This window comes from Paramisgurnus dabryanus, chromosome 18 (assembly GCF_030506205.2).
Source record: "Paramisgurnus dabryanus chromosome 18, PD_genome_1.1, whole genome shotgun sequence".
Taxonomy (NCBI): Eukaryota; Metazoa; Chordata; class Actinopteri; order Cypriniformes; family Cobitidae; genus Paramisgurnus; species Paramisgurnus dabryanus.
This window is the reverse complement of record NC_133354.1, coordinates 19,956,215-19,984,157: the sequence shown is the minus strand read 5'-3', so window position 1 is coordinate 19,984,157 and position 27,943 is coordinate 19,956,215. Positions and strand designations below refer to the sequence as shown.

The 27,943-nt window shown below is 37.8% G+C and overlaps 1 protein-coding gene across 1 annotated transcript; it reads right to left on the bottom strand.

Moving 5' to 3' along the window:
• Positions 1-150: 150 nt before the first annotated feature.
• On the bottom strand, positions 151-27,025 carry clint1b (clathrin interactor 1b). Its single transcript, XM_065287231.2, has 12 exons — positions 26,827-27,025; positions 10,939-11,043; positions 10,331-10,427; positions 9,898-10,006; positions 8,920-9,090; positions 6,198-6,378; positions 5,744-5,966; positions 5,062-5,143; positions 3,625-3,702; positions 2,579-2,841; positions 2,100-2,274; positions 151-1,986 (listed from the first exon to the last, which is right to left on the bottom strand). The coding sequence occupies exons 1-12, from the start codon at positions 26,865-26,867 to the stop codon at positions 1,646-1,648; spliced, it is 1,866 nt and encodes a 621-aa protein (XP_065143303.1). The 5' UTR covers positions 26,868-27,025; the 3' UTR covers positions 151-1,645.
• Positions 27,026-27,943: the final 918 nt, after the last annotated feature.

Here is a 27,943-nt window from a genome sequence, read left to right as displayed (position 1 = left end):
AACACATTTTCCCTGACGATTTTGGTACTCATCAAATTAGAAAACAGGATGATTAAAACAAATAAATAAATAAAAACACACACTCAAACAGGGCTTTAAGGTTTACAGAAAAATCTAATCAAACCCAAAAACATTTTCAACACCATTACATAAAATAAATTCTCAGATCACAGTTTTTGATGAAATTGTTTAATGTTAAACAAAGTTTTTGAGTACAATAAAAAGAATGACATCTGCGAAGAAACATTAATAAAAGAGGCGCTTGATCTTCTGTTTCTCCTTCCATTTGCATAAACTAATATGAATTTACTTAATCATTTGCTCATGCCTAAAACAATGTATATATATGCACAGGATCTCTCTGTATGTTAAGTATTAAAATAGGAAACTAAACCCCTAGGGATGTAAATAGTAATAAAATAAAGTTTTGGTCATTTTGAACATAATGCCTCAGTGTCTGATGGAGGACCCAAGTTGAAGCAGCACATGGGTAAATTAACAAAACAAAACAAAAAAAGCTGACATTAAACTTCATTTGGGGTTCACAATGCCTTCATTGATTTAGTCCTGTCACTGACTTACATTTCCTTAAACATAACACTGACCTGCAACAATGCTTTATTATAAATGTAAGACACTTCATTCATGCAAAAAAACAGATATGACAATTATTAGGCGGCATTATAAACACCAATTCAAGTAGTTAATGAAAATGTTTAACACCACTCCTGCTACCGGTTGAGAAATCTGTGGCTTCTGTTCTCACCCATACTCACAGTAATCTTAGCATTAAATGCACCTATGTATCTTCTGCCCTATCATTTATGTACGTGTAACTACATCTGCTTATCATCTCTATGAGATTCAGCTTTAAAGCGATGCATCACTACTGTTCAGAACCTTCATATTGATCATTGTCATTCAAAAACGGCCATTCAGACGCGCGCTTTAATTTTCAGTCAGATCGCTTGCTACACAAAAGTACTGAAACTATATCTACAGATATAGCTCATGAAAATGTTGACCGTTTTCCTACTTCTGTACAAGCCTGAGGAATATTCATATAAGTCCAAATAGCTGGAGAGTGGTAATGGATGTTAAGGAGTGACTATATCTGACAAACTGTAACAATTCAAACAAAAAGACTAATAAAACAATAAACGAATATTAAGGACCTGTGGTAATTTGTCCCATTTTATACCATCTGAGAACCAAGTAAAATAATTTATTTCCTGCACACCCAGATATTTACAATGTCAACCACTAGCAGTCTTTAAATCACAGCATGAATGATGAAAACTATGAGGTAATTTCTGAACATAATTGTATTTAAAATGGTCAAAGGGGCCGTGAGAAAAATAACGTCTATGGAGGTTTCTGTTATGAAAAATGTACCAAACTGCATACAGTCACATTTTAAGTATATCATATGCTTTGCACCTTATAAAATAATTCCACTCTTCAATAACCAACCCCACAGGAAAGAAATGCTGATTTGTTTCTTGTTATCTGGAAATGTACAATGACGAATGATTGAAGTGTTGTGACACTGGCTAGTTTTGTCCATTTTACTGGATGCAGCTCCTTCATTTGAGAAGGTGTATTTGGACCGTTAACCCCTAGGATGGGGGTTTCTTTCTACCCTTCATTTCCCAAAGTTGCCAAAATTTGCAAAGGCATCTTGTTTAGGTTGCACCATGGCAGCATTCAGACCCTGGCCAATACCCATGCCGGGCATACCGAGGGTACCTTGTAGGCCTATGCCAGCGGGTGCCATGTTCATATTCATGCCCATTAGTCCTTGATTGGCAGGCATGCCTCCAATGCCCATAGTGCCTGTTGCCATAACAGGAGGCATTCCCATACCTATGGATCCTCCGGCCACCACAGGGTTAATTCCTGATCTGGCAGTAGTCGCCGGTGGCTGGGCATTGAGTGTCATCCCGGAAAAATTCTGGGTGATCATGTTTAATGGTGGTTGAACACCTAAATAAGAACCAAAGACATTTATCGAATTACAAAAGCTGTTACGTCAGACTAGCAATGCACACAATGCTTTATGAATGAGTGCGCAAATAGGTTTAAGAAATGTTTCTGACCTTGCTGCATCATGGTATTAAGTGTAGGCTGTGTGGGCTTTGGAGGATTCAAGCCTGCGGAGAGGAAATCCAGGCTAATGTTCACGCTTGGGTCTGACCAGGTGGCAGGCAATGATACTTTCCCTCCTGACTTCTGTAGTCCCATCTGCTGGGGCAATAATGCACCTCCTATTGTCTGCAAATCAAATAAATATAATTCAAACTAATAGCTACGTACTGTATAGAGCAGTTACATCGAGATGTACTTGTTCAATCGATGTACTATTAGATCTTCTGCACAGATATTAAATGTGAAGAATAGGAAAGGTTGAACTGAAGTCAGGGTCTAAAACATTCCTCCCATCCACAGAAATGTATGGAAAACGATATAATACATTTGAAGAAACTGAAGAAAACATGACACACAGTGAAGATATATAAAACTGTGCTAGTGATTTTGGATATTTTAATCTCAAATATTGTGCCTGTGTATTGTATACCTGTGATCTGGACATGGGCATGGCTGCAGTCTGCGAGCACATGTTGAAGGTCAAACTTTGGGATGCACTGAGGCTGCTGTTGTTGGGGGCCATCAGGTCAAAAAGATCAGCAGAAGGTGGTTGGGTGGACGTTGAGGTGGGGGCAGGTGGGACGGACACGTCACTGAACAGGTCTGAGATGACAGGTGGGGCATTGGAGGCAGGGGGACTGGTGGAAGAAAAGGCGTTCCAGTCACCAAACTCACCGTTCCCATTAGATGAACCTGAAGAAACACGACAACGTCAACAAAACGATGGTTGGTTCTACAATTTGATTGGACGAGCTTTGTTTGAAGCTTTTCTAATAGTCAATGTACATAACCTATGCCCAAACCAGCATCAATTGAATTGTATAATATGTCAACCTGCCTGTGGTTTCCAGGGTTTGAATGGAAAATTTCAACAAAGATACATGTGTCGATTCCCCTTCAGACAAGTTAACTGGCCCATTGCTTTATGACTTGTTATAAGCACATATTACTGAATCCACACATACACATAGCTCTTAAGGAGTGTGTCTCTGTCAGGGCAGATGGGGCATGTATGATAGGAGCTGACGTATGTCTGTGCTCATAACACTCAGCAGGTAACTACTCCATCTGGACGCTTCAGTCACTCATTAATATTTCACTGTGTTGTGTGTATGCTGCGACTCCAGTCATATTTCAGACAAGCCAACACAACTTTTGTACTACTGCCCACCTACTGCATTGAGCTGACAACCAGAGAGAGAAGAGGATGATAGGACAGGGTTTCCATTCCTCTATGTAAACTCAAGAGAGTCTTTTCTAATAGGTTGCATTTTGCAAAGGGACTGTCCAATATAAGACCTTTTGAGCAATACACATCAACTAAAATATTTGCAAGCAAAGACCTAAACTAATTCCTTCATCATAGGGACAGTTTTTCTTAACAATGCACAATAGAATTGGATATTTCTGAGCTGTACATTTTTTCAATTCACCTGCACTGTGCATGAAGTGTGACGAGAGGTTTCTTATACGTACCAGCAGCTGAAGGGAGACTAGCAGAGGCGGCCGGTGATGAAAAATCTGCAAAGTCATCAATGAGGTCTGAGCTCCCACCTGCAAACCATCAAGAGGGTTAGAGGACATATTGGGCCAATTCCAATTAAATGTGAACATCCCTTTGCCCATTCAAAAAAAAAAAGAGCTTCTTGATGTGGAAGCACTAGAGGTAGTTACATGTGTCTTATAGCGTGGCCGATTATAATACACTTAGTGAATGAAATAATAAAATAAAATTCTCTTTAACTTTATGAGCGTCCCCTTTCTCAAGTGCCATTCTAGGGCACAAGGATGATGTTTGGAATTTGCCCATTCACATTCTTCTGAAAGCAAATGTTTGAAATTACTGCTTCTGGATCTGTAAATGCTATAGTGTTTTTTAAGGTGGTTAAGAGTGCCACCAAGTGCATAATAGCGGAATTGTGGATTGCCGTAAAAACTCGTTTTTGGCAGGGGAGCATTTTCTCTTAATTGACGAGATAATGACATCAAAATTTCTTTATTATTTGGATTTTTGTTAAATGTGATTAAAACTGGCTTGGTTTGACATCAGCAGGCCGGTTGCTTTCTAAAGGACCTATAAAACGATACATACTTTATATCAAATTGCAAAACTTATACTTCAGGGAAATAAAGAACTCTCATATAATAATCTTACATTCTCAAAACTCAAAAATGTTCTGGGTTAATTTAAAAAATAACCTATAAATTGAAAATAACCTAGCAATTTTTAGAGCGTATGTGCAAAAGGAATCCCAATGTTTTTGGGAGTAAACTGCATTTGTAACAAAACATAATGCAAAATACAGTTTTATAATCAAAATTGTTCAGAACATGTTCTGAATTCATTGTCAGGTCTATCAGAAGTTTATTTTGGACCCTGCATACACATAATAAGGATGTGACAGCTCAGGACTTCCTGACTGATGCAAACGGACACAGCACAGCTGTTGGGCCGGTGACAGGATATGGATGGACAGCAGCATCTGTGCGACTGTCTCCTAATCCATCCATCTCTCTCTCTTTCTTCCACTCACACTCATTGGAGACTGCTCTGACTACATCTCTCTAGAGCAGTGGTCTCTAACATGGTGCCCATGGGCACCAGGTTGCCCTCATGGAGTCTGAGAGTTGCCCGCCAAAGCACATTCTATTAATAGCCTCAATTTTAATAAGTACGTGTTACATATTTTTATATTAGCTTGGCTTCTTTTATGTATGTAACATTTTAAACAATGATAAAACAATCAAGTAAAAAAAAAGTAAAGGATTGTTTAACCCATTATGTTCATGATCTCTACAGCATTAAAGTTACAATGAATTTCTTACAGAAATCTGTATTTGTCTCATGATGAGTATAAATAAATACCTACATATTCAGGAGGACATTATGCAAAATGTGAAATAGTGCCCTACCCAAGGACGCTGGTTGACGTGAGCCAGAATCCACAATCAACAGATCAGCAAGCCCCGTGCTAGACGACTGACTGACGGAAGTCTGAAAACAAGACAGTAAGAATGTCATATTTCACTTCTACCTCATGGAGGCAGCAAATCATAATCAGCTGAGACGACTTTCAAACAAACTCTCAGCTTCACAAACTATATTGGCAACAAAGTTATTGCATGGTTCTGTCAATACTCAAAGTTTTATTAAAATGTATTTGATTAAAAGGTCAAATTCAGAGAAATTCAATTAAAGAGAGACACACGAGACAAAATATCTGAAGATTAAAAAAACATACATTGCTAAATGTTTCCTTCAATTGAGGTTGTAACACTATGGGCGGTTTCCCAGACAGGGATTAGTTTAAGACAGGACTAGTCCTTAGTTTAATTAGGAAATATAACTAATTTTAACAAACATGCCTTACTAGAGGCACAACAAAGAGCACTGATGCATTTTAAGATATGTCAGTGCAAGTTGTTTTCAGTTTGGAAAGCTCTTTTATTTATTTTAGTGTATGACTAATCTAATACCTGTCCAGGAAACCGCCCATATACGATTCATTAAAACTGTATGAATGGTCAAAAGGCTGGGAAAAATAATTGTATTAATAAACATAAGTGAATTTATTTAAGAGGGATTGTGCGTCACCTTTGCGTTTTCATCATCCGGGCTGTTTTTGTCACCAGTGTAGTGGGCAGCTGCACCCAGGTCAACAGTTTTGGACGGGACTCCTCCACGTTTGCGCGAGGACGTTGAGGTGATGGTATCTGTGGTCTGTGTGACGCTCTTTGTTGAGACCGTTTCCTCTTCATCCTTGAACTCTGACTTGGCAGGCCGACCGTTCCGTGAAACTTTGTCCTCCTCATTGTCACTGCGGGAAGATATAACAGCAAGCCAAATATATCAGATTATTAAAGGCCAAAACTGTAAGACATAAAAGTAATGAGAGAAAGAAAGAGATAAAAAGTATATTCTAACAGAGAAACAGACATACATAAAGATACAAAACCGTAAATACGTATAAAAAAAAAAGATATTTGGACAAAGCTTAATTCACCGGACTAAAGTATTAAACAGGAAAAAGACGATCTCGAGTGTTCACCTGACTCTGTCTGGTGAGTCGTCCCGTTCCTTCTTGCGAAATTTGCTGATGGTGTCGTCAATGGTGCTGCCAATTTTGTCACTTATTTCACCAAGCTTTTCACTGAAGGGGAAGGCGCTTTTGTTTTTGTCCCAGTCCTCCTCCCATTTGCCTTTGGATTCGGAGTCAAGCCTCTCTCCCGCTGAGAATGTGGAAATAAATTAGCACTTAATTTAATAAAATAAAAATAAATAAAAATTGCACCTATCAATAGCCTATTCCTAATTAAAAAAAATAAAACATCTCCTGATTTACTAAATAAAAAAATGACAGCAATCTCATTGCTGATGCTTACCATGACTATGCATACTGGGACTGTACCAATGTGGATAGTACACTTCCAAACACATAAGAAATACACCAGAAATAAAACTTCAGTTAAACAAAAACTCAAAGTTAGAGCTCTCTACCCCTTTTGACCCTGTGGTATTTTAATCTTTTGCAACTAAAATTTACTCTTGGCATGTCATAGATAATTGGCAATTTCGAAACTCTAGTACAGCTAATAAAGTGAAAAATCGGAGCACCAAAACAGAGGTGACTCAAAGCAGAAAGCAAGTGAAACCTCTTGACTTCTCACACAAGTTGAGAAACAACACTAATGACATGACAAGGGACATGGCATCTCAACTTGATTAGATAGATCTAAGAGACAACATCTTGTATTACAAAAAGCAGAGATCTGATTATTTTTGCATGAACATGATCATAAGCTTCACCCAATGAGGCAGCGAGCAAAGTTCAAAAAGTGATAGCCCTGAAATCAAAACAGTTCTAATCAAAAGATCAGTTGTGGGAAGGGAATCCACTGGGAATTTGTTGGAATGCGGAATGCTGTGAAACATCTTCAGAGGGCCTAAAACAAATCCCTGTGGGACATCTACAGGACTGAAACGAAGCATCTCAGTTTTTTGTTTAAATCAGTTTCTACAGATGAAAAATGGCCTTAAAGTTGACCTGACACAAGGGAATTTTGTGCATTATTTTTTGCATTATGCGTTAAAACAGTTTTATTTCATTTCAGTACATTTTAATTATTTTTTCACAATGTTCTTATGGACGCATTTCGTTATTCTGTGCCGTGATGAACACAGAAATATTATGACAATGCCTGTAGCGGTTTTATACACTGCTGTCGCGTTCTTTGAGCTGTTTCTAAATGAAGGCAAGACTGCTGACAGCGAGTCATGTTGACCGAAAACTTCCTAATGTCAACTTTACAACGAATTTGCCCTAAAGGTGAGTGACAAAAACACATACGCACTTCAGTTAGTGCGGTATAGGTGCGATTAAAGTGTTTACATGGCCATGTTTTAAATTATATCAATTATAGAACCTTAGCTTGCAATTATTAAAGCTAAAATTATAAGCGAAATGATTAGCTTATTAAAATTATGGCTCAATGTTTTTAATTTCTTAGGGGGATTCCAAGATACCTGACCTCTGCAATGAATTTACATTTAGCATACCAACTTGGATGCTAATACAAGCTTTTGCCTGTGATATCAAATTCATAAAAATACTTTTTAAATACAATCAAAATGTGCTTGATAAAATAGCATTTTTCTTTCTACTTTTACACTGGATGTACCATCTGACAAGGAACGTGTACCAGCCTAGCCATTACATTAAAGTAGCTATTTTTTTACAGTATTTAAGAGAAATCTATAAACTTTTCATTTTAGCCATAAAGATTCACTAGATGGGGTTCACTAGATTATGTGATATCATGTTTACTGCAACTTCTTAATAAAAGGCTCATGATTGTGGTTGTACTACCTTGACATTTGAGAACATCAAAATTGTTGGAAAAAAGTTTTTCAATGATCCTAACATCCAAACAACTACTGGTATTTGTTAAATGTGTTCGTAGGAGAGGTTTTAATTTGTTTATATGAGTGGTTTTATGATGCCAAAGTATATTATTTTGAATTTCAAATAATTAAAACACTTTTTTAAAGTTGTCTAAAACTGCTAATTTGTATGGACAGTTGCCCCACCTGCCATTTTACAAGTTTACCAAAAATGTATATATTAATTAGGGCTGTTAAGTTAGTGTGTTATTAGTAAGTTATGGGGAAAACTACATATTAACATTCTTAACGCACCCAATCAAATATCTCAATACAGTGCTCAAACGCTGTTTGAGAAGTTTTGTGTATGTGTGCGACTGCGCGTAACTAAAGCCTGTTCCCAGAAATCCACATCTCAAGGCTTTAGACAGCGCACAAATGCTACCTGAGCACAAGCATAATAAAATGTGGCATGAGCACAAAAAACACGAAAAGCACAGTTTACTTTATTCAGTTTGTGGGCAATTTCTCCATTTCCACATCATAATGTTATTTTTATAGTACATAATGCCCCTGGACACAAAAATATGCATTTCATTGACATATGGATTGTTTTGCTTATTTTTATTGTAAATTTAATTATTAATTTGTAATAATAATAATAATTGTTCATTAAGCAATTCTGTGTACTTCTTATTTGCTGTCATTAAACTATATATTGGCCATATATACATTACAACGCAAGCACTCTCTGTTTTGTGGGGCAAAGTCTGCAAAAAAGTTGAATTAATTTGCATTTTAAGTAGTAATGCAGTTGTTTTGATTATGACTAAATGACTATTCTTACATGGGGTTGAGTCTGAACCAGATCTGCTGTCACTGTCACTTACAGTTACTTTGTTTGAAGCCACCCATGGCGTCTGAAGACACTCCAATGTATTTGTCCTTGTTCTTCTTAGCTTTCTTTCTCTCCTCACGTAACCGGTCATCATCCTGGACAAACTCTACCATTTCTTTGACCTTCTGCCGTACATTGATGCCCTGGTCCTTCCCGCTTTCATCTACCAAAGAGAATAATTCAGGTCAAAACCTACATCTTTACCTTTGGCAGACATTTTTACACAACATGACTTAAGTGCATTACGTCTATACATTTTGTTGCCCATTATGCATTTGCCCAAAGCTCTACCATTTAAGACATACAAAAAATGTTTTTTCCATTCCTGCAATCTCATACTTCAGATATATTTATTAGAAGATAATGTTCTCTACAAGTCAACTTCATCTTATTGGCAAAACAACCTAAGGATGCTGAAAGATATTTAACATGTTCATTAGAATTCTGAAGACATCAAAACACTGCATTTCTAAAATTCCAATTTAACTAGGATTTAATTTGGCTATGCAACACTGAATAAGAAATAAATGTGGTAAACACTTTCTGGGCAAGACATGTTGTGAATTTAAGAAGCGGAGTCTTTCGAAAAGTAAGAGCCACATGTCAAAACTGTCTCAAAATCATTACATTTATCTAACGCCAACAGATATTAAAACACCAAGACCATCTGGCTGGCACCGCAGGCAACAACAGACTACATTCAGACGCTTACAGTATTCTTATTGAGTCTGCAGTAAAATGTCAAATATTTTTCTCATCATAAAAACAGCAGATTTGTAATAGCTAATAGCCATATGCACCTTATTAACTATAGCTTAGCTAACAATGCTACATTATCTAGTGAAAATCTCCACTCACTGCAACAGCATTAAAATCACGTGACTTAAAAACAAATTAATTTGCACCAGGTGTTACAAAGTCTATGCTTTCATTTTTAAGCTGCTAATCACATTCCCTATTTTAAACTTACCTACAAAATGATAGTTTTCCAAAGAGCGCAGGTCATAGATATGTTCTCTAGCACTGGTGACTACCCGCTCAGACCCGTTTCTGATGAGGTACGCTAATAATAATAAGGCCTGGACAAATTGAAAAGGGAATTATTAAGTATACATCAACATTAGGACATGAAAATAATCTACCGCAGGATTTGAGTTAATATTAATAATCCAAAACTCTATTTCTTTTTAAAAATATTTCATGAATCAGTAGTGTTTGTTTTCGTTAAAAAAAGACCACATTTAGAATAGAGTTGGTGTGAAATTGTAAACTGTATCACAAGTATATAAGGCATATGGCACCTGTTCTCTAAATCTTTGTATCAGCATCCGTCACTGAAAGAACATGGACACATCAGCCACTAATGAAGATATGGGTAATGTCAGATGAGCGGTAAACTGTACCTTGTAAACTCTTCTCCAGTTCTTCTTGTTATCCTTAAGCATTCTTGTCCAGAGCATATTCATCACCTCAGGGAATTGCTCATACATGAACGTGGATCTGTGGTGTAAATATAGTTGTAGAGGTCAGGCTGAAATTGAGCTTTTCTCTAATGCAACCAATTGTCAATATATGCTATTAGAACAATCACTTAAAGAGATGCATAATGTGTGTTTTTCCTGGTAAAGGCGAACTCGTATATCATTTTGATTTGGTTTGAATATGCAGAAGTGTCACTGAGACATGTTACTGTGACTTCAGTGAATGTAGTGTGGGAATGCAGGTCAAGTTTTTTTTAAATGTTGCCAAAACACCCATCCGTGTCTGGCTGCTTCTCACAGTACTTTAGTTGCAGATGGTGAATTTAAATAGTGCGGAGATGTTTCAACTTTCCAAAAAAAGATCTCACGTATGATGCAATTCAGTGGAAATCACCAGCTATCAATGTTGAGTGCATTTTGACGTAATTGCCCTACACAAATACCCTGGGGTAATTCTGAGTCATTAAATGCTTAAGGGGTGAGTAAAACTGTGCACCCTCCCCAGGTCAGTCCACAAAACCAGCACTTACTTGGCAATCTCACCCATGAGCTGACCCGATGGACCCCAGGGATCATCATTGGTGGCTTCTCGAACCTTGGACTCTATCTCTGAGTAGTTCATTACAACATTGGTGCTGGTAAAAACAAAAACAACAACAAGTCAATATATCATTGTATGTGGATTGTGGATGTTTTGAAAACATTTTTGGTTTTTAACATTTTGAAAACATTTTGTTATTTAAGACAGTCAGATTTGGTCGATCAGTGTTTTTTAAGTAATATGAGTGAACAGGCTGTTTAAAATGAACTGTATGGTATAAAGTTAAAAATAAAATAAAATGAACTGTATGGGAGAACATATACAGGAGGCTTTGTTTAGTGTTAATCCATTTTTTTAGTGGTAAACCAATTCCTCCCAAAAGACATGCTTATAGTCCTAGATCATTTATCCATCGATAAAAAACATCCATTAATAGCTACAGGTTTGAATGGCTTAGTTTGTACACTTTCATAGGCTGGTACGGTTTCAGTTAATATTAAATATCACATAGATTTGCATATTTTGTAAAATGTGACCATGCTTGTGAAGTTCAGAGTCAGACTAAAGTCTTAAACTCACTAGTGATGCACCGAAATTTTGGCTTCGCCTCTCCCATCAGTACCAAGCCATTATCACAGTGCTACACAGCAAAGTGCGATTGTGACAGCTGTGTGCAAACACAAAATGACACACACAGACAAGTTTTGTGTGACGCACCACTGGCCATGATCATGCTTTAACGTGTCTCTAGAATCGAAGATAACACGTATTGAATCATGGATATTTTTAAGTCCTCCCGTAAAACACAACAGGGTTTCAGATATACAGTAGTTGTTAATGTTCATCTGTCAGTAACTGATCATGAAGTGCAATTCATGCTGGACTGACATGGTCCAGGTGCTGACATCACTGAAGCAAATTTCAAAGTAAAACAGAGGCTCAACGCCATGCTGTGTATTACCTATTGTTTTTTATAAAAATGGCTGTATATCATAATTAAACATAATATTAGCAAGTGCCATATGGGAGTAAAAATCAGCACAGGCGGGTAATGAAATTGTGTCGATCGCTAGTTAGCCAGTGTCATATTTACAAATTCATGCAGCACTGCACCAATCTATGATTATGACATCAAGGTAGGGAGAACGAGTCAAGAACATGAATCGCTCTTGCATTACTTCGATGTCAAAATCAAGGTGTGGCAAAAAAGTTAGTTTTAGTTGAATAGTGCAAATAAAAGTTTTCTAGAACGTTGCATAATTTAGAAAAAGCTGATAAATTTAATTGTTGCATTAAACTAAACAAAGAACATAAAACAGTACTGTTTTAATTATTTCATTTTTGGTGTGTTGTTGTTTGTAGTTTTTCCAACTCCAAAAAAAATAATTTCTCAAATGTCTAATATTAATACAATTATACAAACTTTATACTAACTTTTAGAATAGGTTACAATTTATATATATATAAAGTGTATATTTTCCTGTAACTGGTCACCATTTGATTTTTACCATTCATCAACTTTTGCCTTTGATTTCCTATTGATCATCACTTTTATTTTAAGTGACTGCCATAGTTTGAAATAATTTTAGATGGAGTATAGCAAATTGTGCCGCAGGACATTTCTCCGAATGTCAAGTTTCAAAGCGTAGAAGGCGCATCATTAACCTTTAATGTTTATGCAATTCTTATCTGGTTTCCCACAAAACCAGAGATGTGAGGAAGTGTAGGAGGATGACAATGACACAATGCGCCTTATTTTAGGATTGGAAACAAAAATGCAGAACTACTGCAGTCTAGGTCAAAGGGAAATAATAAGAAACTTATCTTTCATGGTTCAGTTTTAGCTAAAGATAATCTTGAGGTAATGACCTCACATGATAATTTACCTCAGAGAAAACTGTTTGACAAACAGATCTTAACAACCCCGCTAAAAACTGACATTGTTGAGTGTTTGATTCCAGGAAACACACATATGGATAAAGAAATGTACAGTTTGAATGCAATGCAAGTCCATTTGGATAAAAGCATCCAAATTCATTAATTTTAATTGTTGTTGGTTGAAAGGATTTCAGTTCCACTTTGACCAAGGCAAAAGGAAATTGATGAGACCAACCAGAATCAAACTCAACACTTGTGACCCCTCTAAATCACAAATCATCCGGAGAACCCACCAATGGTGCTAAGCGGTGGTATATCCTGCTAACTCTTAAAACAGCTGCGAGTGCTTTTCCTTAATCATTACTAATGTGAAAAAGAGGCTTCCCCCCTCACTGTCAATCTGAAAAAGGGAAAGAATTAAAGTGAATTTCTGGAAGTTATTACCGGCAGTCTGGTGTTAAGATGAAATGTGGTAAAAACAGGAATGTTGGCAGGTGGGAGACATGCACCCCCACTGGAGAGCGAAAAGCAGGTGGCCTGGGAAGACAGCGCAGCTGATTCACAAATCATTTGAAGAGTGAGAAAAGATGTCTGGGCAAAATCAGTGACTTCAGCGAAACCTAGCTTAGGTACATTAACAGGACGAGATGGGCGATCCAGCTCAGCTGTGTCACTCGTGGGGTTTGGCACTTCCCAAAAGATCAGCTTGACTTAATGGCAGAGCAAATTCAATCTGTAAATGCTTTCAAAAGCAAGACCTCAACATTCCTCAAGTAATTGAGGCAATTCAGATGGAGGCCAATGCTGCACATATGGTCTAGATGACTAGAAGATGGATCTAATTGTGTGGCAGCTGGCAAGGAAGGATGTTCAATTGCCTAACTAGCGCTCTTCTATAAAAACCTCACATTGACGTTCATCTAACAGCTTCATTACAGTAAATATATCCGTGTCTGGACATGATCCACTGTCGGATTTTGGTGTATTACCTCAGGATTTATAAAATAATCAGGATTAACCATGTGTACATAAAGAGTCACAGAGCTCTTCAGTATGCTGTGTTACAAAGTGTTGAAAGAGGCCATCATGTAAAACCACTACCATAAAAGGGTTGTATGTTGTCTACAACAATGTAGGTGCAACATTTCAAAATTCCTTTTCACACACAGATTACAGAAAATACACAAAAAATGTGTCTAGGATTTGTCAATGATTGGCTAATGATTTTCTGGAATCTGTGTGTTTGCATGCACACACAACCTGTAAAGACACATGAGGGCTTTTCACACTGCGCTTAACCCTGGGTTCTCTTCATTCTAGGGCTGCACGATTAATCGAAAAAGAATCACGATCTCGATTCATACATATATGCGATCCTCATTTTAAATGACGGCGATTCACTTGCATATACAGTATTTCCCTGTATTCAGATTCTGCGTTCAAGTGTTCACGTATTTACATTACAATCCAAGAACATCAGTCAAACTTGCTAACACACACTCATACAGGGTAAAACCAAACCCTATTCATTCACCAATCAGACCCGATTGTTTCTCTCCTCTCTCTCATCTCATTTACGGCGTTCCGCTGTCACTCGCGTGACGTATAACAAGGCGGCAGACCTAAACACAGTCGTTTACTTGGTGGATCTGGAGCGGCAATTTTCACAAAAAAAGAGAGGATAAACGAGTGTCATTGTGGAAAATCCTGGTGGCGACGGAGAAAGTGAAGATACAACAACATTGGTTTCGAAAGAAGGCAAGGAAATTATTTACCTCAGGCTCCGGACGTTTCTAAATCGGAAGGCTGCAACCTCCGGAGGTCGCATGCAGGCTGTATACGTCATCAAGCCTGGTTCATTTGAGTTAACGGAGCATTACATTCGCAAGTCATAAACATACTTCAACAATTTATTATTAATAAAAAATAATAGTCATCTTTATAATGTTCATTGTTAATATTCTGAAATTAGACAGTCTTTATGATGCGCAGTTTAGAAATGCGACCTCCAGAGCAGTGGCGGCTCGTAACTCCTCATCCGAGGGGCGCGAATTCAAAATAAGTGTTCGGAGTATCATGTGTGTGGTTCCCTTTTCCAAAATATGTGTCCTGCGTGTTGAGAGATCATGTGTGCCTCACGTGTTTTGTCAAAATAAGTGCCTGCTGCACACGCATCAAAACCGTTTATGATAAAAGAGACGCTCATGTTCCAAAAGACACTCCCTTAACATTAAACTCTGATTACGCTCTTTTATCATAAACCCTTTGACGCGTCTGCAGAAGACACTTATTTTGGCAGGACACGTGATGCACATACTATCTCTCAAAGTGCAGAACACATATTTTGAAATTACGTACCACACACATGACGGGCTACATACATGTTGTGACGAACTTCGCATCGTGCGCCCTCAGAAAAAGAAGTCACCAGCAGCCACTGCTCCAGAGAGGCTGCAGCCTTCACATTGAGAAACGGCCTCTGTTCATTCCCCATTAGAAAGGGTTTTTCGCACAAGGGGAAAATTGTTACTTGTCTGCGTTTCTCTCTGATGCCTCAAAATGTTGATCGTTTAGTCTTTTAAAAGGTTTAACGTTAGTGTTTTTAAAGTTTTAAGTTTGGCCAGTTTGATACAAAAAGCACAGGTGCAATTTAACAGCTAACAAATTTTAAATTACTCTAAATTTTAAGGGGTCTAAAATATGAAAAAGAGACTTTTAAGACACGTTATTATAACTGAAAGTCCTGTAGCACATTTTTTTTAGTTAAGTGCATAATAAATGTTTTTGTTAAAATAAAGAGAATCGGGTGAGAGAATCGGGATCTCAATTCCCATGGAAAAAACCGTGATTCACATTTTAGCTTGAATCGTGCAGCCCTACTTCATTCTAAACCCCACTTTTAACCCTGCGTTTCACACCTGTAATTTGAAAGCGGTGTTAGCACCGCTTTTTACCCAGGGTTATGAAACCCTGCTCCGGAGCAGGGTTAGCACCGCATTTGTGGTGTTAACCCCGCATTGCGGTGCCAAACGCATGCAGTGTGAAACGAAGCAGGGTTAGAATGTTATGACCCTAATTAAACACAGCTGAAGTAGCTAATCAAGGTGTTCAGGGTGGCTTGATAATTACAGACAGGTGTGTTGGAGCTGGGTTGGAGACTCCTGACCCAGGGTTTAGGAATGCACAGTGTGAAACGTCAACTTATGAATACCCAGGGTTATCTCTTAACCCCTGGTTAAGTTTGAACAGTGTGAAACATGAAAAAATAACCCAGGATTCCGTTAACCCTGGTTTTAGAATAACCCAGGGTTAACAATTTCAGGTGTGAATTTTTCCTACCACGCTTGTGCATTTTATTTACGTTTCAAAAGAAAGACAGCAATACTAACAAATATATCAATTTTCTTTTACTCCAATTAACAACTACTAAGGGTGGACACAAACATAAACAAATCACAAGCATCAGTGGACTGTACCACCCACCCATCCTGAAGGAGGAGGTTAAGTACACTACATACTCAAAAATAAATCAAATATTAAGAAAAAGGAATATAAAAGGAAAAAAGACAATTATAAATTATTAAACAAGAATATTATGGATCAGCAAGTAGGCTGTGCATTTTTAAAGTCGCCATTAAAATTAAATGAAAAACTGTAATTTGTTTTGGAATATTTTTTTTTTTTACAAATAACTTATCTGTGAGCTTCATTCTTTTTTTTTAAATCATGTGCCCTCATAATCTTTAATCAAAAATGCAAATCTCCTCCCCTCCTCAAAAAGATCTCTCTTTACTTCAGGTCATATGGTGTGGCAGGTGGGCGGGGTCCGGGAGAAGATCACTGCAGTTAGGAATTTGCAACACGAATATATACATATGCAACACGAGTATATCTGACATCACATTTTTTTTGTTTTTTCTTCTGTGATAATGACACTCTTTAATAATGATTTTTACGTGTCTCTCTGATGAGTTTGTGTGCGTTCGCAAGCTCTCTTTCTCTCGATGAATTGGGTGTGATGAGTTGAGCTCCGTGTCACATTTGATTACATGCAAAAAAAAATTCAATCTGACTGAATTTAGTATTATTGATGGTTACAACAATACAGTTTACATGCACCCTAAGCATTGCAATCTGATTAAAATGTTTGTTTACATGTACATACTATAAAGTCCGAATCGAACGTCTGTGCAAGTGCACAGCCAGGGTTGCCAACCTCTCGTATCAAAACCATAGACTGTAAAAAAAAGATGGATGATGCATGTTCGCTCTCTTCCATTGGTGAAAAGTAAAGACGCCATTGTCCTGATATGACGCTGACATATTGGGTCTTGAGTCTGCGCAGTAGCAATTTCGGGAACAGTCCTGCGCAGTAGTGAGCTGGAAATAAAACAACGAAATCAAGGCCCCGCCTTCGCAGAATACGCATATCACAGCTATCAATCACAACGTAAAAACACTTGAATTTACATCAGCGTGATAAAACTACAGTAAATGACAGAAACCAGCTTTGGAAAAAAGATAATTGAAGTGTAAATCAATTGTTTAGTTGGACTCAAGTTCCATTGAAAAACATGGGGTAGGCGGGGTTAATGACATATACTGGGACCAGTCACTGGGGGGCGATCAAGACGTTTTGGCTTCACTTTTCAGGGCTTGTGCGCCACACTTGATCAAAGCCATCGCAATGGACATTCAAAACTAGCCAAAAAGCATGCCAATGATAGCCTAGAAATCTAGACGCACCCTAGCGGCCGCAAAATATATTTGCTGCCAGGGTTTAGTCTAGGCACTCACAATACACTTAACGGCTCCAAAAACCAAAATTTGGTCAGGCCAATCACATCGTGTGTAGCGTCTGTGGGGCGGGCCTAACATGATGACGACAGAGCTGCAACGGTTCCTACTTGAAAACAAAGAATGGTTGCTGCTGCTGGCGAACAGCTTTCTTTTGAAGCGGCTTTTGCCGCGACTCTGGAGGACTTAGACTTATGTTTTTCTTTGAGAGAAGAGCAAATAACCCTACTGAAGTCTTTTTTAAGCAAGAAAGATGTGTTTGGAGTTTTGCCGACTGGTTACGGTAACTACGTCACCTTCTTCATTGCTCTGATTGGTCATAGCGCTATCCTATTGCGTCCAGAGGCATTTTGAGGGACAACCTTATATCCCGCCCCTTGCATTGAGCCGTTTGTGTGAAGAGTTGCCAGACTTACATCTTGATGTAGGTCTGGCTAACCAGGCTATGCCAATGACTATTCTCAGTACAAATACCAATAACTAATGTACAAAATCCTTTAATCTTTAACCCGGAGAAAAAAACAACCTACGGAGACAATTTAAACAGTAGCCCAAATCTGAACTCTAAAAAAGCAGAGAACTTGGCAACACAACCCAGCACACAGCATCTCTCAAAACACAATTTGCAAAAGGCACAATGCTATTTTATTTCTTTATGTAGCCTAATGTTATAAAAATACACAAACTCTGCAGAATGTACAGCATGTTAGCCCATTACCTTAATAATGCATAGCCATTGCCTTGCTATTGTGTGTTTCTGTGACGAGAATTATGTCAGAGGTAAATAAGGGGTAAACATAAGATGTAAACTTAAATGTTCTGCGGATTTGCACAAGGTATTTTTTCATCCAATTGAGAAAATACTACGATTCACATGTTTACATGTGTACTTTTCTCATGCTGATCGGATCACAGATCGGACTCTGAGTACACAACCCCTCTCAATATAATCAAAATTCGTATCCGATCGACCTCAATCGTATTGATTAAGGTGTTTACATAAAGACTTTTCTATCCGATTGAGCCATCAATACGATTACAAACTGATTATTTGGTTGCATGTAAATGTACCAATTGTATCCTTTCATGTTTCTGAACTTAACGGAGTTGAATGCATTAGAGGTCTTCACATATGACCCGGGTATATATCTTAAAAGGTCAGGCGGGTCTGGTTTGATCTCAGTTTAATTACTTCGGGTCCCACTATCCAGGGTTGGATTAAGATTCTGTGTAAAACCCAGGTTGATCGCAGAACGTCTGTGATCTAGAGCACAGAGATGGCAAGCAATGTTAATCTCAAGCTCACTGCACTGAACAAGCAAAGCTCAAGCTGACTCAAGATAAAAAAAACGCAAAGCTGTAATGTAAAGTCACCTGTCAACGGGACAGAAAGTAGACTTTAATCCAAAATAACGAGTGGATTAAGCTCTTTTAATCTGTTAGAGATGACAGAGAGATGTACTTTTTCATGCTTCTGCTCTAAGAAAGTGAAGACAGCTACATAAACTATTATAACACCGGTCACATTTATAATCTCTAGACTTATTTTTAATCTTTAGACTTGAACTGTCTAGCATATAATATACATATTATTGAAATCAATAGAGTTTGACAAAAGGGGTCATCTAAACAAGTTTTGCTTCATATATCAGCAAAAAAAGTGTTTTGTGGTGCTTTGACAAACAGTATCAGCTTTGTTCATGGTAAAGAGAGTTTGGAGTGGTTGGATTTATAAAATATATCGTGAAATTAATGTTTAATAAATCAAAGTATTGTGTTGTGTAGCACATTACTAGTTGTTTGTCACATGTATAGTAGACCATTTTTGTCAGTGGGTAATGACTGCCTTTTTCAGCAGCTATCACCACAAGTATATTTCATATCTGTGGGAACCTACAATTATACTACAATAAGAAAAAAGGAATACACAAATCAAAAATCACATGTCACATACAAGATGTTTTAAAAAACTTTGCAAAGCTAGCTAAAAAGTATTTGAATTTATAACTTGGACATATACAATAAAAGACATCTGAAGTATGGTTCATAAAGTTAGGGCAAAGACTGTAGATTTTAATAACAATTGAGTTAACAGTATTAGCTGCAATCGATGCAGTTCGAACACGTACGAAGAGTGTGCTGCAAAGTCGGCCCAAGATTACAAGGAAAATCTCAGACAACTGAATAATGAATGATGTGGGTTTATGGAAGTGAGCGGTCTGTAGAGCAGCCACACCGACATAAATACATCCACACGCACGTACAGCAACTGTGTACCGTGCAGCGCGTATTCCACTGAAATATTCAATATGCAGGAAAGACAAAAGAAGAAGAGGCAAGCTTTCTTCCACACAAAGAGAAGGGGGCACAGACAGGCGTAGGGGCGTCTTGCCATCTTTTGCAACCGCAGCCTCTTTGTTCTATGGGCCTGCCGAGATTTACTCTCCAATTCTTTTCCCCCTTTCCTTTACTGTTTTTCATTGCCAATGGTTGGGCGTACTTACGCATTCAACTAGCATTCAGCTATGGCCTGCAAAAAAACCACAACAAACTCAAAACGCCAAACATGAAAGCTCTCTGAGTGGTTTCAGCTTCTCTGCTCCACCACCTCAGACTAAAAAGAATACCTAGCGCTTCAGAGTGAAGCAAAGGTCTGGATGAAGCTTTGCGATGGAGATGAGTATAAGGATGGAGGTGGTTTATAATAAGTATGGAACGAAAGCACTGGCAAACCGATAAAAGCCGCAATCCCTGGACAAGAGAAAGTTTGCTAAGGAAAGAAATCCCAGGGGATGTGAATTATGGAGATGGGTGATTCGAAGTTGGTGCTACTACTAGGATCTCCTCTAAAATAACAAACATTAAAAAAAGTATTGGAAATACAGCCCTGGTGAGGCTGAGTATTTCTGAGGTCTCCAGGAGATCTCCAACTGCTCCTTACCAGAGCAATGTGTTATAAAAGGAGCCACTGATAGGTGGATCAGTTGATGTTGGTTTACACTAGAGGTACTGGTGTGGATGTGTTCAGTTAAAGCTAACACAATTCAGAAGCGAGCTGCTATTAAAGGGATAGTTCACTAAAAATGAAAATTCTGTCATCATTTACTCACCGTCATGTTGTCTTAAACCTGTATGAGTTGCTTTATTGTGTTCAACACAAAAGAAGATATTGTAATAAATGATAATTAGTACACGTTGACTGCACCCATTGACTACAACAGTATTTGATATTCCTACTATGGAAGTCAATGTGTCAACTATGTGCTTACAGTCATTTGTCAAAATATTTTCTTTTGTGTTCCATAGAATAAAGAAACTCATGCAGGCATATCTTCTAATAGCCACAAATGAGCATAAGATTATTAAGTCATTAAGCTCATAAAACCACAGAGAGACTCCCTGAGTAACGATTTCAGCAAAGAAAATAATCTAAAGACATCAGACTTAAAACAGAAACATATTGTGTGCAAGAAATAAGATGTAGACACGAATGCTCTATCACAGCACTGTATGTAAACAGAAAAATAGTTCATGAGATTGGTAAATTTAGCAAGTACCAATCAAGTCGTTTAATGCGATGATCGACCGATACCAATCTGCGGCCGATCGAAGGGAGCATCCCTTGTAACAGGGATTCCCAAAGCGTGGTACGCGCACCCCCAGGGGTACGCGAGCTGCCACCAGGGGGTGCGCGAGAGGAAAAATGTAATGGCGGTCTGTTTCTTTAAGTGGGATTTTTCCATACAATAAATCAATATAAAAATATACAGTAAACATTTCCTTTGTAATCGCTTTTATTTTAAATAAAAAACTATAATTTATTAGTTTTTGATAGAAATGTAGAAGACACCTGCTGTCTTTTTCTACGCACTGCTCTTCTGTTATGCACTGCAGCCGCTATATGCGTGCCAACTCGTTTCATTCATTCCATATATATTATAAATATGCTTAACTGACTGAAATCAGGGAAACTGTCATGTGGGACGTCTTATGATAAAGTTGTTAGTCACGAAGGAGGAGAGGGACCAAGAGAGAGAGACTTTTTTATGGCAAAAATAGAAATAATGAAATGTGACGAGACATGGGCACAGGATACGCGAGCAATGTGTTTTCATGCATGGTAAAGAGACCGCCAATGAATTATATAATACTTACTGTAGAGAACTTATTAAAAGCTTTCATTTAATTTTGTTTGAAACTTGAGCTGTTATAATGAATCTGCAAACTATTATACACCTTTTGTGCGAACAGTAAAGGCTTTCCTTAATGTGTTTGATGGGTCTGCACGTGACGCACTGGTAAACATGAGGAAACCTCTCATATGTCATCTATTAGCTGACGGCAGTAAGTGTACGTTTTTTACCATAGTAAACTCGAATGGCGTCTAAATATCACAGTGGTTTAACGCATACACGGGGGCGCGCATCATCTACGCTGAGCGTAGTTTCAGATGGTGCAATAGGCGTAAATATTTTTCACAATGTTGGACGTAGCTAAGCCCGACGTAGGACTATTACACCCAACTTCTTAACGTCCGGCTAGTGCAACCGGCCCTTGGTTATTTGCGCATGATTAAACATGAGTATTTATGGTGAGAAAATAAAGCTTTTTTGGATTTTTTTTAAAATGGGGATTGGGGGTGCGCCAACCCGGTTGGGACATAGAAGGGGGTGCGCAGGAAAAAAAGTTTGGGAACCCCTGCCTTGTAACAACATAAACAAACGCCTTTCGTATAAATATCTGATTGTTAGGGGTGTAACGATTAACCGTGCAAATGCGCGTTTTCTCAATGAATGAATTTGAATGAATTACGGTGAAATCCAGGCACATCCGAACGCCAGGGGGCGCTCCCGTGCAGAAACTCACTTTGTGCCACAGAAGAAGTAGCATTACGAATGCTATTCCAGGAAATGTCTACAGGAATATTTATATCACCGTTCTTCAAATTGTTTCAGGTATTTTCATGATACTAAAGAATATTTTAAATGATTTTGTTTAACAAGTGTTGCTTTTAAATGCACGTTATAAACGACTCCGACTCGTTATAATAATAGATTGATAAGGACTTCCTACTGACCATATGCCGTAGTACACACACAAGCTGTGCATGAAACAAAGAATCGCAGCCTTGCGATTCAGAATCGATTTTAGACAGGCATTTTAATGGGACACACGGTTGAATCGTTACATCCCTATTGATTGTGTAACATTACATTAGATTATTGCACTACAGTAGATCTTAAAGCAGTCTAATCTCAATGTCAATCAAGCACTAAAATTGAAAGTTAAAAAAAATATTTTTCAAACAGATACTGTTTTTGACTTTGAGTGTACCAAATCTTCTGGCATTATCAGTGATTTTGTTTTGGACTCTTATCAACTTCAAACAGGTGTAGGTCTGTCATTGTTTCCAGAATACAACAAAGTTGATTTTTTTAAATATAGAGAAATAACAATAACTAATATTTTAAAATTTGCTAATTCGAACTCAATTTGGCTGCAGAATTTACAGATGTAGTGACCATATTCAATGAGTTGAAGTTTTATTTTCCAGTTCAATACTTCTTTATTGTGATGTTCTAGGTAATTATATTTAACATATAACTGTAACAGAAATGTTTCTGGCATATTAATATTTGGTTTATCACATTCTATAAGATAATCGCATATTGGATTTTACTTGTATCATGCAGAACAACATGCACAACCATTATGCCGTCCAAAGTCATTAAGCTACACCACAACTTTACATGCTATGCCACAAATAATCCCATAAAACAAATTGGAGCCAGCGGCTGTGCCAAGCAAACGAGCATTAAGAACTTGAGAATCTTCTTTTATTTATTACTTTGGGTGCCATTGCAGGGTAATACAAAAACGCCCTACCCAACATAAGACATTAAAAGCAAGTGAAAAGGCCAGCAATATCAATATCCACCTCCATTCAGCTCAACTCATGTATGCCTCAAAGATCTTATACAAATGTAGACTGGAGAGTTTGCTTTGTGCACCCAGTACCAGAAGGAACAAAAAATATAATAAGCCAATATTATAAAATGGAACAAGCCTTATATGAATCTTACTTTTCGGATAAACTAAAGCATCCTAAAGGTGAATGAGGCATGGTACCGTGTCATTTTAAAATAAGTCTACTAGCAGGGTGTCTCAAACCTGTCCTGGAAGACCCCTTGAGGCTGTTTATACTTGGCATTAACATGCGTTTTCGTTGATCGGATCACAAGTGGACGAAGTTAATGCCAGGTGTAAACAGTGTTCAAAACATTTTGAACACGTCCACTTTCGACCACTTTCAACCACATTCAGAGGTAGTCGAAACCCCTTTCGATCGGATTGCTTTTGTAGTGTAAACGCACATGTGGTTGAATGTGTTTGAACAGCCACATGCGACCGCCTTCTCTCCGCCCATTTATCTAATCAGAGGTACTGAACACAAGTTTTACGTCTTTTTTTACTTCTGGCGTGAACACACGGTGAACAGCACTATTTTAGCCTTTCATTGATACAATTAAAGTGGCTGATCTCCATAGTTTCGTTTTGAAAGCATGTGAAAGTTGTGCAATCCTAATTCATCAATTGCACTGAAAATTCAGAGAAAGCTCTAATATATACATGACAAAACACTGTGCAGCATGTTTTCTTGCTAAACAAGCAGTGGACTCTGACATAATATTAGTTCGCATCCATATAAACTCATAATTACTCCCGCTCGCGTTTGAATGACAGCAGAGAGACTCACCCACCGTCTCGACAGACCACCCCCTCACAGTATTCAGGACAGAAGCGGTCGAAAGTGGACAAAAGAGACAGATTTAAATACCAGGTGTAAACGTGATGTGTCTCTCTCGTCCACTTGTGATCCGGTTGATGAAAACACATCCTAATACCAAGAAATTATACAAAGGATTCTGCTTTCGAATCGCTCTCAAGATACTTTGATATAATTTACATGTCCATTCTTGCGGTGCTGCATGAAGTCAAACATACCTAGGCTGGGTCCAAAACCGAAGGCAACTGACTTGTTTATATTTCTGTTTGAGGTATACACAGATAGCGCCTTTGGGATAACTAATCGAATATTTGAAAACTGCAATACTAATTTCTCGCTATTATGTAAAAAAGTGAAAATATAAATTTATTTACACTAAATTTGTGCTCCAACCTCTTTCTTTGGCCGGCATTTATTATTTGAACTCGACAAGGCTCGATCAATCACGTTCCCCGTGCACACCCACACATAGAATTGTGGGACAGGACAATGAAGGCATCTCAGGAGATAGGAAGTAAACCTAACATTATATCCGGACATGCCTTGATGCCTTCCTGCCTTGGAATGCAGCCCTATTGTTTGCATCTGACACATCTGATTCAACTCCTCTGCTCATTAATAAAGACTGCAATGCCCAAGTCAGGTATGTCACATGAGGGACACATACAAATGTGCAGGACTAACGCTGTGTTCCAATTCACTTAATATATCCTAGGGCTGATTCACTTACTATATCCTAGGGCTACGATATTCGAATTTACTTACTATATCCTAGGGCTTGCAGTTTTTAAGCAGTTTCGGATGGAGGGGGCTGAACATATTCTTCACTCTTATAAAGGTAGAAATTTCTGTCTGTCTGCTTGCATTTTTATTATATCGAGAACCGTTCATGCCATCAACTTCAAGCGTGGCGTGTATGATGCTGCTGAGCTAAGGGAGTGCAGAATCGCATTTTGGTGCATTATGGACAGGCGACACAATCAAAATTAATAAACTTTAAAAAAAAACTACAGAACCAGATAGGGCTGTGTGATATATCGGATGGGATTGTCATGCGCATCTTATCAGTAAAGCTGGTTCCATGATTATTATTAATTCACCATCACCTGCTTTCAAATGGAGTGGCATTTACTACACAGAGGCATAGTTCACTGACAAGCTAGACAATATTGCATTTATTGTCACAGGTGATTTGTCTGAGACAATAAATGCGATATTGACTAGCTTGTAGGCAAAAAAGTTAAAACACTGAAGTCAAAATATAAGAGTCATCAAATAATATGAAATAACACAATTAACAGTAGGTGATCTTGATAAAACACAGAAGTTATAGTGACCAATAAATATTATAAATGATGAACCGGACGTTGTTTATGAAAGCTTTCAGGAAACATATTGTGAGTTTTTAAAAAGACCATCCAGTGTAAATAGGGTTACTAGAGACTTGGAAACATTGTACTTTAGGTAAACGCAAACTGAATTTTGTGTTGTACAAAAATGTTTTTTTTTTTTGCACTTCTTACCAAGGCGTTATCTGTTCTCCGAAAAGCATATTTTAGATCAAAATGTTAATAAAGTAAAGTTCAAGTTTTACTGAGAAAGACTTTATTCAATATTGAGATGAAGTGCGATGGGCATGGTGGAGCAAAACAATGCTCACAAATAATACTGAGGTAATACTTTACGCTAATTTTCTTTAAATATCACAGGTCGCTTATGTGGTGACAGTAACAAGGTTTAACGATACCGTTATTGAATCCTGAAGCCACAGCATTAGCATAGGCTAAGCTAACAGGCTAATTTTCTAGCCTCAATAACGGGCCCTGCGAACCGTTTAACTCCACAACATTATAACGTACCGACAATCACATTAATACACAAACCAGGGAGAACAATATGAATAAATACAGCCTGTGAGCCACCAGGTCTGGGTACTGTTACCTATTTAACGTTAAGCGTTTTATCTGGACGACACTGTTTACAATAGAAAAAGCGTTTTCTTTCATTACCTATTGAACCGTTTAAGTTACCTAGTCAGCATTTCTGGGCATTATAGTATTTTGGGCGTCATAGGCGGGTAAAAGCATGCTATAATCCTCAAAATTGCTCCACGCGCCTCCATTGACCAAAAATGATGTCTAACGTTAGGTAACGTAACTTAGGCAACTCAAAAAGAATTTGGGACACATTCAGAAGAAAACAACCCGGGACAGTGTGGAAATTGTACACACAATAACATAGCTCGTGGTATAGTAAGTATGGATCATACATTAAGCGAAATAACAGCTCTTGTAATGTAAAATTAATCTTGTGGCGCCCGCGATCAGCTGAGGGTCTGACGTCACGGGCCCGCACCTACATAACTAACGGGCCTCGGCACAGACACATAAGCTCTTCAGAAAGCAAAATACTCACGCTTTATCCACCAACTCCCTGACTTTCCACATATTCAACATCCTGGCGCTTTAGCAGGGCCTTTCCGCCTCAGTGTCGCGTCGCCCGGTCCGCACAAACACGCAGGTGGACTAGGATATCTGTTACCAATAATAACAGAATCCCCGGCCCCTTTTCCGCTGCTCCAGCGCTAATCGACACAGCGGAGCAGAGAGACCGTTACTACGGTGACGCGTATCGTGCGTCAAAGGGGTCGCCGACGCGGCTATGACGTTCTACGCGGCATCATGGGAAATGTAGTTTTTAAGAGATTCCCAACTGACAACGAATAGTAAATTATTAAAATAAGAAAGATAACGACGTTTGACTGAGATAAACATTAAGACACGACGATTAATGTTTATATCCACAAAAAAAAAATGCATTAGCCTATTCTGAGGCGTTTAAAACATGCAAGCCTTATCAATAGCTGGGATATAACTAGTAAGTGTATCCGTATTACTTACTACAGTACTTATATAGTTATCGAATACAAGGTAATTTGATAGATAGATCCGTGAACTTTATTCATGTAGGAATAATTCTGTAATTGAGTTTAAATTGGAATATCAAATCATTTATATGTATAATTTTTTACCATTATATTTTATGTGTAAATATGTTAAAAAAAAATCAACCTAAATTTTGCTTTAAAAATGTAGTAGCGCACAATTTTTGTCACAAATGCTTCATGCATTGTTTGAGTAAATGTGGCACATGTCTTTTGTTCAGATTTGGTATTCTGTGACATTTCCTCCGTTTAAAAACTTAACAAATCTTTTTGACATCATATTTTAGAGAGTGGCATCATAAAAACATGGTACAAATGCAGTAATATCTGCCAACTAAAGTCAATATTTTTGTCACGTTGAACCATATATTCTACCAAGAAAGTATTTAATTGCAATAGAGGTGGCAAAACATATTTTAATAGAAAAATCGAATCAAAACCAATAGATAAAATGTCAAAATTTTGGTAGACTTTATATGTGTTTATTATTATAGTATTTATTTATACATTTGGGATAAAATAGTATATTTGGATAATTTCTTAAAAAGGCTTTGTGTCGGCATTTTGTTAAAGTTGCATCAAAGTAGT